The sequence below is a fragment of the Charadrius vociferus genome, unplaced genomic scaffold, assembly GCF_000708025.1.
Source record: "Charadrius vociferus isolate BGI_N301 unplaced genomic scaffold, ASM70802v2 scaffold1, whole genome shotgun sequence".
Classification (NCBI taxonomy): Eukaryota; Metazoa; Chordata; class Aves; order Charadriiformes; family Charadriidae; genus Charadrius; species Charadrius vociferus.
In genome coordinates, this window is record NW_009647680.1 from 3,114,475 (window position 1) to 3,129,696 (window position 15,222).

Here is a 15,222-nt window from a genome sequence, read left to right on the forward strand (position 1 = left end):
GAAAAGCTGGACATAAGCTGACAATATGCACTCGTAGCCTAGGTGGCCAACTTTATCCTGGGCTGCATCAAAAGATGTATGGGCAGCAGGTCGAGGGAGGTGATTCTGCCCCTCTGCTTTGCTCTCGTGGAACGCCACCTAGAGTACTGCATCCAGCTCTGGAGCCCTCAACACAGGAAAGACATGGACTTCTTGCAGTGGGTCCATAGGAGGGCCACGAAGATGATCAGAGGGCTGGAACATCTCTCCTATGAAGACAGGCTGAGAGAGGTGGGGTTGTTCAGCCTTGAGAAGAGAAGGCTTCAGGGAGACCTTATTGCAGCCTTTCAGTAATTAATTAAAGGCAGCTTTTAAGAAAGATGGAGATAAACCTTTTAGCAGGGCCTGTTGTGATAGGACAAAGGGTAATGATTTTAAATTAAAAGAGGGAAGATTTAGACTAGATATAAGGAAGAAATTTTTTACGCTGAGGGTGGTGAAACACTGGCACAGGTTGCCCAGAGAGGTGGTAGATGCCCCATCCCTGGAAACATTCAAGGTCAGGTTGGACAGGGCTCTGAGCAACATGGTCTAGTTGAAGAAGTCCCTGCTCATTACCAGTGGGTTTGACTAGATGACCTTTAAATGTCCCTTCCAACTCAAACTATTCTATGATATGTGTCTGACCTAACTTGAGGTCTGGCAGGGAAACGAGAAGGTCGGTATCCACTGTTCTGATTACAACATTCAACCTGTCCAACAAAGATGTCCTTCCTTCTCCTTCCTACCACTGCCATTGCTGAAGTGGTCATCCATGGCTGCCATCACTGAAACACCTGGCTGATAACCAAACGTAACCTAACTCTAGTTAAGGAAATCGGCACCCACTGATGTCAAGGGATTAAGAAGGTTATTCAGAAACATTCAGTTGTCATCTTACCATTTTCTGGATCTAAGAAAAATTTATTGTTCCCAGCACCATAGAGAGAATAGCGAATTTCACCATTAGACCCGATGTCAGCATCTTTAGCACTGATTTTAAGAATGACTTTGTTTGATGGAATGTCTTCAGGAAACAGAGCTGTATATTCAACCTAGAGACAAAACAGAAATGTAAGCTATGCTGTAACAGTATTTTATAGTCTTTGCACAACCTTTTTTAAAAATCTCGGTAGTGCATCTTCCTATACAGGAAACAATTTTCCTTTAAGTAACACACTCCTAGAGATTCAAATCACCACTAAGCTTTGAGGTGTCACAAAAACAATGTAAAATTATGACTCTTAATAGGGCTCGTCTTAGGTGTTAAATGTGGTCTCATTTTCTGTCTTCTGTTTGTTTCATCAACACCCATGAAATGGAAACTATAATGAGCGTGCTAATGAAGATAACTGGTTTTATCACCTCATCCAGCGGTGTTTGAGGCAGATACACTGTGATTCCCCAGAGTGGCGCTTGCAAAGGCGGTAGTCCATCAGTGATAATGTAATGATGGGAATTATATGAGTATATACACACAGATATATAAAAGATTTTGTGCGCAGAACTGTTAGGAAACTCTGGGTTTTGCCATGTCTTTTTTTTTCACACAGACCTTTCTGTTGCAGCAGTATCAGTTCCCCACGTTGCTCTTCCACACAATAAGAGACAGCTAGCGCTGTGAAAGCTGTGACCAGGCCACACTACATGCATGCCCAACAACAGGAGAGCAAGCTACATTCTTCTGCCTTTTCCACTGGGCTTCTGACATCTTCCAGGTTCAGGAAGGTTGGAGTGAAACTCGATTGAAATCATTTCCACATTGGTTGTAAAGGGAAAGCACATTTTTTTCTGCAGGGGAGGAGTGGCTGTCCAGTGCCACCTCACAACGCTTAATTTTTTCTGAAGCCAACTAACGCCACTGCGGAGAAGACTCCTCTGCTACCTTTACTAGACCATTATCCTTTCATCTTGGCTTCACAGGACTGTTTCATCCTGCTCTTCTCCAAGATCACTCCAGATCCCTCAACTAAGACCTTAAGGACGAAAATGAGCGTTGCCAGTGAATACCTGTAAATAGCAGGGACACCCATAGGGAAACCATCTCTTCCAACACACGAGTCGACTAACTCACCTGTTCACAAACTGGATTATTATCATTAACGTCAGTGACGGTCACTTCTACGGCAGCTTGGGTTACAAAGAGGCCATCCGTGGCGGTGATGTTCAGATAATAAACGTCTTGCTCTTCTCGATCTAGAGGCCTTTTAACATAAACCTTCCACTCATTCTGAACCAGTCCCAGAGCAAACTTCCCTTTGGGATTCCCTCCTGCAACAAGACAAGCAACACGCAATGGGCTGGGGTGTCCCTTCAGAACTCCCACCTAGTTTAAACACACAGATGCATCGCAGAGGACCTGGACTAAGCAGCCGTCATTTGTTTTACAGTGATCGGTGCTTTCAAACTAGCAGACTCAGGAAATCTGTAATGAGATTACACTCCCTGCGTTTATTGCCCCCCGAACGCCTTGTATGAAACTGAACCAATAACTTTCAGTGGAAACAAAATCCATTTAGCAGAGCTGAAGATGATCTCTTGTTTAGTTCCCCGTAAGGGCAATCAAATTCAAACTGTGAACAATCAATAGTCCTCTCAGGCTGGTACAATTGTCTTTCCATTTAGTCTCAGGAGAGGATGTAATACACCGTAGCTCTTGTTACCAAGACAATTTCATTAGCTGTTGATTATGCAATCAAGGACTGGAAGTGGGTTCTATTAAGGAATCCTCTAATGAAAGCTTTATCATACAGCTGCGCTGTTCTGCTCATTAAAATTCTAGTTTTAAAAAAAGTTTACATGACACAGGAAGACACATTAGTATTAAATAGTCCTAACAAGAGGTCATTTGAGGAGCAGTTGGAAGATAAGCAGTACAATTAGATCAAATGTATCTGAGAGTGAAAGCTGGTGAAAGGAGTGCAGGAGACGAAGCAGAAGAGCTTTTTATCGTGCCTTAACACTGATGCTGAACCTGGCAATGTTGCTCTTCTACATCATTAAATTGCCTGGTGACAAAAGCAGGTTGGCAGAGGGAAAGTTTTAGTCCACATCATCCTCAGGAAGGACGGACATGTCACATGCAGAAGAGTACAATAATCAAGGTGGGCACAGTTGCCGTTAATGTTTCCTACAGTTATTTACTCTTTCATCTGAAATGGTACAATTCCCTGCCTGCTCCATGAAGAAACCACCTTCAATGACTTTTCTCTAAGCCCAATTGACCAGATAGTAAAATCTCTTAAACCGGTGTTGTGGCTTAACCTCAGTAGGCAGTTAAGCTCCACACAGCCGCTCGCTCATTCCCCAACTAGCGGGAAAGGAGAGAAAATTGGAAGGGAAAAAGTGCGGAAGCTCGTGGGTTGAGATAAAGTCAGTTTAATGGGTAAAGCAAAAGCTGTGTGCATAAGCAAAACAAAATAAGGGATTCATGGCAGGTGTTCAGCCATCTCCAGGAAGGCAGGGCTCCGTCAGGCATAAGAGTTACTTGGGAAGACAAATTTAATTACTCCAAATGTCCCCCCTTCTTCCTTCTTCTCCAGCTTTTATTGCTGAGCATGATGCTATACAGTATGGGACACCCCTTTGGTCAGTTGGGGTCAGCCGTCCCGGTTGTGTCCCCTCCCAACTCCTTGTGCACCCCCAGCTTACTCGCTGGTGGGGCGGTGTAAGAAGCACAAAAAGTCTTGGTTCTGTGTAAACACTGCTCAGCAATAACTAAAACATCCCTGTGTTATCAACACTGTTTTTGTCACAAAACCAAAACATAGCCCCATACCAGCTGCTATGAAGAAAACCGAATCTACCCCAGCCAAAACCAGTAAAGCCAACTACCCAGTCTTCTTTGCCCAGCGTCTAGCATAATCCTGGTCTGTAAAAACATATCTGCACTTTTAGTGATTTAGGCTAGAGCACCATAGTCACAGCAAACTCATGTGCTATAGAAACTGCGCGAAGACATAGAAAAAGCATCACTCTGCTCCACTGGGTGAACTTTAATTCCAGCTAACCTGCTACTAGCTCTTTCCCCACCATATTAAGCTTTCTCCCGTGCTCTCCCATGCAGAAATGCAATCTGAGAACTACTTTTCATGTTTCTCATGTATAAAAGTGGCATAAAATATTAAGGGAATGTCTATTCTTTCTTGTAACAGGATCAAGAATGGGAGGCATGCTAGTGTACTTTTGCTCACAGCTTGTTCAGGGTCCTGACATGTGTCGTGGGATCTGTCCAAGCTCAGTGGTAAGACTGGGTTCTTAAACTTTCCTCTCTAGTACTTGTGTTGAATATTTGAGTAAACAAGTATTTTTTTAAAAAAAAAATAAATCCAATGCTGAATTTTTCTGAGTTGCCTCTGCTGTCAAGCGATTAGGTGTCACTGTTTTTCCTTCTGATGTCACAATTCTGTCAGTTCCCAGGGACCTTCTTAGCAAAAAAAAAGAAGGCAGAGAAGATCTGAACTTGAAACTGAGCTCAAAAGTAAGTAAAAAAAGTCTAATGCACATTTCATACCTTCCTTCTACATCAAAAAGCAGAAAAGAGGTCACAGGCTGTAATCTATGCCTTCTTCATTAGCTACCAATGACAAGATAGACTGGTTTCCATTTAATATGAAAACTAAGTCAGTTGAGGCAGGCTAGGCAAATCTTTCTTGTTAAGCATCATCATTTGTGCTAGCTGTAACTGTGTCAAAAAAGCATGCTGTAATGAATAAGATTTCCAGAAAATTAGTCAGATATACATTATAATTATAAAAGGCCCTCTAGTCATACAGAGAACAAAACTGATATATCAAAACATAGGTATTTTCTGTTGACAGAAAATCACCTTTTCAGATCGCAAAACCAAGCAGATGTCAATTTTCCCACTGATTTCTATGACAGTCTGGAATAATCATCAGACGACCCAGTTAAACCTTGTTTAATCTGTTGTGTGATATAAACACATTTCTCCTAAAGAGGGTTACACAGTATGTCAGTGCACACTACAGGCCAGATCTGAATACATCCGAGGCAATGGGAATCTGTCCATTGACTTGAGTCTTAATGTGACTTCAAAGAAGGTAGACCCCTGCTGATTGACATTAAATTCTCTATTCAGTTCAGCACCAGCATAAAAAAGCTTAACTTTCCTTTATAAAAGGCTGCAATCTTGTCACAGTGAGTTTAATGTTGTAAACCATTAATAGAAATGGTCTTAAATGTTCTTATTTAGCTTCATGATATCAATCAGTGCTTTTCTGCATATTAATCCTTTTGTAAAAGGAAATGATTAAGTGTCCCGAGCAACTATGAAGCAATACACTCAAGATATGGGTATCCCATTTCTAAGAAAAGAGGAAAGGTAAAATCTAATTAAAATCAGCTGGTGGCTTTTATGGCTGGCAGTAACACTAGCTTGGAGCAATTTTAAAATCACTGTTGCTTTGTTGTTGATGGAATGGCTTTTAAATCATACATAGGAATTTGGGGAGTATGTATAAAAAAAAAGTCCTTGGAATCCCTTTTTTCCCCCTTTAGTCCACTAGAAAAGGACCAATTTGAATGACCAAGAAACCTGTGCAATAAGCAGCAAACACGTAACAGTTTATCTGCGTGACTTTTTCATTAGCGCTACCTTTCATTTTTTTTGCTTCTGAGGACTGGCTATATGCGTTGTTGATGGAAGACAAAGGTGGAAGTTGTACTATAAAGTGTAACAGAAATAATGAGATGTAAACACTAAAATATCGTCAAGGAAATACTGTTAAAAAATGGAAAGGTAAAAAAATCGACACTGTGGCCCAGGGAACCATTTTCTAGTACTTATACATATGTCTTGACGCAGATCTCATTCTGCAGTGATTAATTAACTTTTTCACTAATATATGTAAGCAGATTCAGTTTCCTAGGGGCGTTCTAATTAATTAGTTTTTCGCTCTGAATAATGTAGCTTTTCTAAACGGAAGCCTTCTGACTACATGCATTAATGGATTCTTTAAAATCTTTTGGCAGTTTTCTTATGTTCTCCTTTGAATGTCACAACAGTGAAGTGCTAGCTACAAAAAACACTCCAGTAACTTTTTAGAAAGGCTTTGAGGCTAAAAGAATCAGCATTATCTTTTATCTTTTGTTACTTGAAGTTTAAATAATGCTCTCCTTCCCTCCCTACTCAGCAAATAGTACAAAGCCAAATCAAGCTCAAGTTTAAGAAAAGAAGGAAAACAGCCAGATACAAATGAAATGCAGAGACACAGTGTTCCAAAATAAACAAATCCTGACACACATCATTACTAATGCACACACAGAGGGAATTATAACGGCTAAAAAGGAACTGAAAACTAGAAGCCAACAGTATCAGTTTTCACTGCAATGTCCCAATCTGGGAGGGGGAACTGAATGTTTACTAACTTATTTATTTAGTTTCTCTCTTATATTTATGCATTTATTTAGATAGTTTCAATTCCCAATTAGAACTCTAGGCATTTGCATCACATAAAATCAATAGGTTTATCCCCCACCCCCAGTTTAAGATGTTGCATGTTTACTGAGCTGCCGAAATGATAAACCCAATCCTCTTAGCTTTACTATCATAAAATTGCAGATGCTGTTCTTCAGCCTGCAGCACAAGTCCTCCCCAAACACTGAAACATCCATTTCTCCAGAACTTCAGGATCTCAAATATAAAATAAAAGCAAACAAAAAATGTCACTTTGCTCATACTGGGCAATCAACCCAGAAAAAAACCCATTGTGTACAACGCCAGTTCTTTCTTCAAAAACACACTGTCTTTCTTCCTTGTATTCAGCTGAACCAAGCTTGAAGACTATTATTTCTCCTTACATTTACGTGCCTGATGGAGCCTAATTAACATCACTGAGGAACACAAAACACTTTACTGTACCAAAGTCCTAGCAACGGACATTCTTCTGGTGGCTTTTATTAATTTACCACAGTTAAATCTTGGTAATATCTGGCTGGGTCTAGGCTGGCTAAACATCCCAGCCAAACATCAGTGGAGCCCCGGTTTTAGCCAATGACCTTAAAAGAGCCTTCAAAAGAAAACTACTGTGCTCCCTAAGTGCATTTGTGTCATCTCACTTCCTATTGATTTTCTATTAAGATTTATATGTAGTACTTCTCCTTTGTGAACATCTCCAGCTGCTATCAAACTACAAATAACAAAGGGTAGTACAAAATCTTTTCCCCCACCATCAAATGCAGATGAAGGTGGATCTGAAAATGGCAACTACTTGCCAGAATATATATTTATCCACCAGAATGTGGTGGATAAACCCCTTTTCAAAGTTGACCAGAAGACTGCAATAAGTGTTTGTATTTCTCAAAAGAGTGCAAAGGGTTCTTCAGTGATCACATTTGACTCAGAATGTTTATTTCTTTCTTCTCCTAAATGATGATTTTTTCCATCTATCTTCTGTGTTCTAATTTTCTCTAGGTGCATTTGCACAAAGCTGTTTTTGGTGGATCCACATGTTATTCTCACAACTTGTTTTCTTCTCCTTTTTTTTTGTCAGTGTTCTGTTTTTCCTCAGAGTTTGTTTATTGTATTCACAGAAGTTTCCATGTCTCAAAATGCCTCTGGAAAGCCAGAGCATTTGAATACTTGTCTAGCTAATCTGATTTCATGAAATATTCAAGTGCGGTTCCTGAGCTCAACTTGGGATAAAGTGTGAATAGACAATTCCGTTAGTTAAACTATACTTTAATATGTTTTGACATTTTAATCAAAAGAACCTAATTTCTCCATGTGCATTTCCCAAATTCAAAGGATATATTCAAAGACAGTGGAATTTCTGAGCTCATACACTTTAGCAATTATACAGTAGGCATTAGAGAAACTTTTGGCCTTTGACATCTAGTGTTTTCAGAAACTAAAATGCCAGCAAAATATCTGTTGTATTTTAAACTGTGATAGAAATTAAGGTACAAAATCATCTATAATTTTTGAGTCATAGCTGACAGCTATTATTCCAAAGTCCAGTTATTGCTAAATTAACAGCACAGGAATATGAAGAAAATGTTATGCAACTAGAAGGATAATTCATTATGAGAGATGACTGAAAGACTTCAGAACAAAGAGAAAAAAATACCGTCAGCTAATGGTCATGGTTTACTAACATATGTTTGTTACAAACATGAAAGGCTTGTATTTCCTATAGTACTTTCTATACTGGGATCCCCAAACTCCTTCAAATATCACCAAATCTCTTGGATGAGGCACTAACAGTTTACTTTTATGTATGTGGGAACTGAGGCACTGGCAGCTAATGCACCTGACCCAAAGCCTGCAAATCCTGTGTTTTATCCACAAGACTAGTTTTGCCTCTAGTTCTAATATCCTACTACATGCCACATGTTGAGTATCCTACAACACGTCACACTATGAACACATAGTCTTTGAAAACCTTTAAACTGAATCCAGACTTTCACGTAAGTGGTCAGAATTAATTTCTGGCTGCTTTGAAAATGATGCTACTTCTGGTGTGTAATACAGACAATCTATGGTTAACTGGAACATCACACCTTTCCCTCCACACCATCCCACAGCCATTTCCAATTTGAAAGCTAATGAAGAAGTAGGAGTCTCATCCTCCAGAGCAAAATACACAAACTGGTATCCGGTTAGTTAAGTCATTTTTGCCCATAGCCTGCTACTTTCATGCAGTCTTGTGTCATCCAAATTCTATCCAGTGAGAAAAATGTGGATTTGTCCAATAATCTGGTTATTACTATGCAATTAATATTAGCTCTTGGATTGTGAAGGTTGTGACAAAGTTGTTCCCTAACAAAATCTGTTGGACAATGCAAGCTGTAGGCAGAAGAAATAACTGCAGCACCCCATCACTCATAACATGCTCACACAAAAGCCAGTCTGAATATAGGAGAAAAGAATGATAATAAATATAGCACAATAGGAAAGAGGAATGTTACCACACTTTGAAAAATAGGTTAGTAATGTAATCGAAATTGCCTTATGCTGTATATAACAATGCATGGCAGCTAACCAGTACTTTTAAGTGGATTACTATTTCCCTGGCCAGAAATCTGTGCTGATAAGAAATGGCATCCCCCCACTCCCTTCCAATGTAAAACTCATTCCTCACCCCCCCCAATAGTGGTTTTTCACAGTGGCTCCTGCATGCACTTTCCTATCTCAAAAAGAAAAATGTTATTTCAAAAAATGTTAAATGCTTGGGAATGTAAGGATTTTCTCCTTAAGAATAAAATGTTCTTCTTCCTTTGGTTGAAGCCTTAAGTCATGATGGTTTCCACGCTGACACATCAATTACGATGGGTTGATGGGTCACACTACATTGCACTGCGGCAAATCATGAAGCATTAATCTTGGAAATTAGAGAGAGAATAACTCAGACAAACAGACACACACTCCCTTTCCCTCTTTTCAGCTTTGCTAGTTGCTGCAAATTCTGTCCAAATTGAAAAAAAAAAGCAACATAAAGAGATGCAATTGCCTGATTCACAGGGATAATTTAATTGAAACCCTGCTAAACATTAACCTAAAATTGGACACATGCACAGTTCTTCAGGAAAGCTGGTTTTGGGAAGAAAGCATGCAAGTTGTTTCTTACCTGTAATATGGTAGCTAACCTGCCGGTTGACATCAGATGTGTCTTCATCCCAGGTGCTAAGAACAGCCACAACTTCCCCTGGGGGGTCACTCTCCTTCACTGACCCTCTGTACACCTCATGCTCAAAGACGGGTGCGTTATCATTTATATCTGTCACAGTAACTGAGACCAAGGTGGTTGATGACAAGGATAAAGTTTCCCCCAGATCTGAGGCCACCACTGCAAAGGTGAAAGCAGGATCCTTTTCATGGTCCAGATCCTTCAGTGTGCTGATCCAGCCGCTGTTGCTATCAATGGTGAACGCTTCTGTGATCTTCTCCAGCTCTGATTCCACTGCGAGCGTATATGTGACCTGTCCGTTTGCACTCGAGTCTGCATCAACCGCTTTAACTTGCATAAGTTTTGTTCCTATGGGCATCCCTTCCATTATTATAGCGTCATAGCTAGCCGTTTCAAACATGGGCTTGTTGTCATTTACATCCAATACCTTAACCTCCACATCCACAGTCAACACTATGTCTACTTTGTCTAACTGAACAGTGGCCGCAACTTTGAAGTGAAAAGCAGGATTTGTCTCGTGGTCAAGTCTCTTATCCAGTTTTATGAGCCCCGTGTCTTGCTCTATGATGAAAACCCCATCTTTGTTGTTTTCAGTCAGCTCACCATTAACTGTACTATACAAAGCACCCTGATTAGGCAAAACATGCAGAATGTCAATGGTACTACCTATGAGGGTGTCTTCCGCTATGGTAAAAGAATACTGGGGCTGAGAAAAGGAAGGCAAAATAGTTTCTGGGGGTAAAACATGGATGTAGACAGGAATGAGGGAATGCTTTACAGGAATACCTCCATCAACTGCTTTGACAAAGAATGACAGAACTGTGTTTTTCAGCTGGGTAAAGCTACCCTTGGTGACCATCCATCCATTGTCGGGATCTATTTCAAGCAGATCAGCTACTGAAACGGAGGCTTCGCTGTACAGAGAATAGGTAATTCGGGAATTGGCCCCATCATCTGGATCTACTGCTTGCACTTGGGTCACCAAGTAACCTTTCCCAACATCTGCTTTGACACTTGCTCTGTACTCGACCATCATAAATTGAGGAGCATTGTCATTCTCATCCACTACTATCACTCTCACAGTGCAAAACGTAGTCCTGCCACCTCCATCGAGGGCTCTCAAAAATATGCCGATATCACTTTCCAGCGGGTTCTCCCGGTCTAACCTCTCAGTTGTCAGAATCTGCCCATTGCTATCAATCAAAAATCGGTCCTTGGCAAAGTCATTTATTATGGAGTAGCTTATCTGGCTGTATACACCTGAATCCCCATCTGTTGCCTTCACATGGATTACCTTAGTTCCAGGAGCAGCATTTTCTCTAACCTCTGCAACGTAAACGCTCTGCGAAAACACAGGGCTGTAGAGGTTGGCCCCAAGGATCTGTATGTGCACCTGAGCTGTGCTGGTGAACAGCCCGTCTGACACAGAGACATTTAGGCTGTACATGGGCTCCATTCTCTGTTTGCGATGGTTGGAAAGTGTGATAACACCACTCTTGCTGTCCATAATAAAACTGGTCCGATCGTTTCCTGATAGGATGCTGTACTCCAGTCTGTCAAAATCAGAGCTGTCGGCATCAGAGGCTTGGACACAAGTCACAAAATGACCCCGAGGTGCCAGTTCACTCACATACGATTCATATATCAACTGGTTAAAAACTGGAGGGTTGTCATTCATATCTGTTATTGAGATACTAACAAGAACCTCACTGCTTAGTGGTGGGAACCCATTATCCGTTGCTCTGACTTTCAAACTGCACTGCTGTATGAGTTCATGATCCAGCATCCGGGCTGTCAGAATTAGGCCACTGGTGCTGTCTATATGGAAATAGTCCGTGCTGTTAAAGGTGTCCTGGACTATCTGATACTGCACAATCCTGTTATTGTCAGAGTCAGCATCAATAGCAACAACCTGCAGTACAGGAGTCCCAATCAAAGATGCTTCAGACAAAGTAGCATTATAAGCCGACTGATCGAAAACCGGAGGATTATCATTCACATCGTTAATGATCAAGTCCACAGTGACCTCAGCTCGAGCGCCAGTGAGGGCATCACTGGCTCGCACCATCAGCTTGAAAAGAGAATTTATTTCATAGTCCAGTGGGCTGATGACACTCAGAACTCCAGTATCAAAGTCGATATTAAACTGGTTGTAGGGATCTCCATCAACAATGATATAAATGATACCTTGGCCTTCTGGACTGGTTGCATTTATGCTTAAAATTGGTGTGTGCATTTCCACATCTTCATTCACAGAAGCCGTATAGAAGGGCTTATCAAATACGGGCATCGCTTTGTTAACAATGGTAATGGGGAGCTCTACCGAAGCAGACAAGGAAGGGTTACCGCCATCTTTTGCAAGAATGACAACCAAATACTCTATATTAGACAAATCAGAATTGAAGGCTTCTTTTAAAGTGACACTGCCAGTTCCTCTATCAATTTCAAAATGTCCATAGTCTTCCTTCAGAAGATAGGACACCTCACCATTTTCACCCTTATCTTTATCAATAGCCGTCACTCGATATATCAGGGTACCAGGCTCAGCATCAACTTGCACAGCAGCGTAGTATGGAAGCCCTACAAACACTGGGGCATTGTCATTTATGTCCTCAATGTAAACCCTCACCACCACACGAGCGACACGAAGGTGATCTAGTTCACGGCTTGCTTCCACCACCAGCTCGTACAGCTCTTGTTCCTCTCGGTCGAAGGGGATGCCAGTTGTCTGAATGACTCCTGAGGTAGACTTGATTTTAAATTTGTTGCCTGGGTTTAATATACTGTATTTCAACGGCTCATTGAGGCGGTTACCAACAGCATTCACCACAGCAATCTTGGTGATATTGGTGGTGTTTTCTGAGATAGAAGTGGAGTAAAAATTTTGTGTGAAATGGAGGCCACTATCCATGGCTTCTTTTACCATTATTGTCACCATAGCCGTGCTATAAAATTTCCCATCAGATACTCTTACTATTAGCATATAGTGGTCTTTGGAGAGGCTATTGTTTTTAATGGTGAGTACCCCTGTGCTTGAATCAATTAAAAAATGGTCCATATTGCCTTCAATTAGACTATATGTTAGCTCAGGGGGGATCTCTGAATCTGGGTCTGTAGCCTTGACTTTGAGAACCTCAACACCAATGTAGGTGGGCAGGAGCAAAACTGTCTCAAATACAGCCTGGCTGAAGACTGGTGGGTTGTCATTGACATCAGTTACCTCAACGGTCACTTCAACTGGGCTCTCCGCTGTAAGCTGGGGATTCCCACTGTCTCTCACATGCACGTGGAAGTGGAAGTGGGCTATTGTTTCATGATCTAAATTTGCAATTGTTCTGATTGCACCTGTGCTGGAATCTACCGTGAAATACTTTTTTGCAGTAGATTCAACAATCTGGTAGACAAGCAAAGCATTCTGGTTGCTGTCAGCATCAGTGGCACGTATCACGAGGGGACTGTTATTTGCGCTCCGGACGATGCTATTTACAGGAGCAGCTTCACTTATGCTGCCTGAGTACTGAGAGAAGAGAAAAACTGGTGGATTATCATTTTCATCAACAATCTGAATGTTCACAGTGGCATTTGATGCCATGCCTGCCATATTTGTTGCCTGTACGATGAGCTGATAGAAAGAAGAACGCTCATAATCAAGGGCCTTTTGACTGGTGATCACTCCAGAATATGGGTTTATAGTGAAGACTCCATCCACATTCCCATCTTTAACTTCATAAACTAACGTGGACTGACTGATGGCAGAGAGAGAGATGACAGAAGTACCAATATCCACATTTTCATTAACCTCCGCTTGGTATTCTTTGAGAGTGAACTTAGGGTGGGAGTTATCTGCCATCGTCACAGATATCCGCACAATTGCTGTTGCAGACAGCGGTGGAGAACCTTGATCAGTCACTTTGACTGACAAAACAAACTGTCCCATTGTGGTTAAGTCTGGCTCCTTCAGTAATGTAATGATTCCTAAAACTGGTTCAATCTTGAATGTGTTTCCCGTATTTCCTAAAACACAAATATTGGAAGCAAATTAGAAATGAAATACAATGCACTTAATGATAATTTAAACCAGGAGCAATTACCTGTAATTTGTTAAAGGCAGTTATTGAAAAAAAAAAAAAAAAACCAACAGAAAAGAATTCTAAAGGACCTTCCATTCTTCCCTTCTGAAAATCAGGCATCTCACTAGACGGTATAGGTGTTCAAACCATCAGAAACTTAGGTGCTGCTATCCATATCTTGATTCTGAGTATCAACATCTGAGCAAGTGCTGCATGTACATTACTCCGACTGAAGTAGGAAAAAGCATCCCTAAATTACGGGAATTAGTAAAATACATGTACACCTAAGGCAAAGAAACTAGATCAGAGGCTAACAAGCCAATTACATGACAAATGGATAACAACTCAGGCTCTTAATTGAAGGGGATATTAAGCAACCATAGAGAAGATTACAGTAGTTCAAGACTCAAAGAACTGAATATAAAAAGGTTAAAGTGGCATTTAGAAAAATAAACCAGAACAAATAGCATAGAAAAGACATTCAAGTATCTTGTGGCACAAAGGTTTATCATATGATCTCTGAGGACAATGAATCTAGATGAATGAGATTTAGCAGAAAATGTCATGAAATGTCTGTTAAAACATGAAAGCAGGGATATCACTGACTGCGTAAAGGTGAAAGCAGTGAGTTTGGATCAAGGACCTTCTTTGGGGTCTTATTTTCTTTTTAGTCTTTTTGCCAAGCTCTTCTTTAGCAAGACAGATTCAAAACCTTTTATATGTATCCCTACCCTGTAATTAGAGATCACCTTTATTAGGCAATCCATATTTTGCTGGTTCCTTGAGTGCCTGCCTATAGTATAGGACACTGCCTGTGTATATGGCAAGTATAAGTATACAGACATGACATGAACCTGTTGGGGCAGGTCCAGATTAGGGCCACAAAAATGATCAGAGGGCTGGAGCACCTCTCCTGTGAGGAGACAGTTGTGTTTATTCAGCCTGGAGAAGAGAAGGCTCCAGGGAGACCTTACTGCAGCCTTTCAGTAATTAAAGACAGCTTATAAGAAAGATGGGGACAAACTTTTTAATAGGGTCTGTTGTGACAGGACAAGGGGTAATGGTTTTAAATTAAAAGAGGGAAGATTTAGACTAGATATAAGGAAGAAATTTTGTACAATGAGGGTGGTGAAACACTGGCACAGGTTGCCCAGAGAGGTGGTAAATGCCCCATCCCTGGAAACATTCAAGGTCAGGTTGGACGAGGCTCTGAGCAACGTGGTCTAGTTGAAGATGTCCGTGCTCATTGCCGGGGGGTTTGACTAGATGACCTTTAAAGGTCACTTCTCACCCAAACTATTCTATGATTCTATGATCCTGTGACTCTTTTTTTTGAATTTGATTCTAAATACAAACCACATGTACTGACTTACAGCGATTCCCATCATTATAACATGTTCCTGCTATTGTAATTTACACTTTAAAATCCAGAACTGCTTCCAATCTACAGCCAAGCAGTCATCCATGACCTGGAGAGAAATGTC

The 15,222-nt window shown here is 40.9% G+C and overlaps 1 protein-coding gene across 1 annotated transcript in view; it reads right to left on the minus strand.

The window, feature by feature from the left end:
• Window positions 1–15,222, minus strand: part of FAT3 (FAT atypical cadherin 3) — a 359,185-nt gene that overhangs the window by 69,895 nt on the left and 274,068 nt on the right. The window contains exons 10-12 of the mRNA XM_009881183.1: window positions 9,609–13,682; window positions 2,093–2,289; window positions 920–1,073 (exon numbers count right to left, since the gene is read on the minus strand). Coding sequence (XP_009879485.1) covers window positions 920–1,073; window positions 2,093–2,289; window positions 9,609–13,682 — 4,425 coding nt within the window. The remainder of the gene's footprint in view (window positions 1–919; window positions 1,074–2,092; window positions 2,290–9,608; window positions 13,683–15,222) is intronic.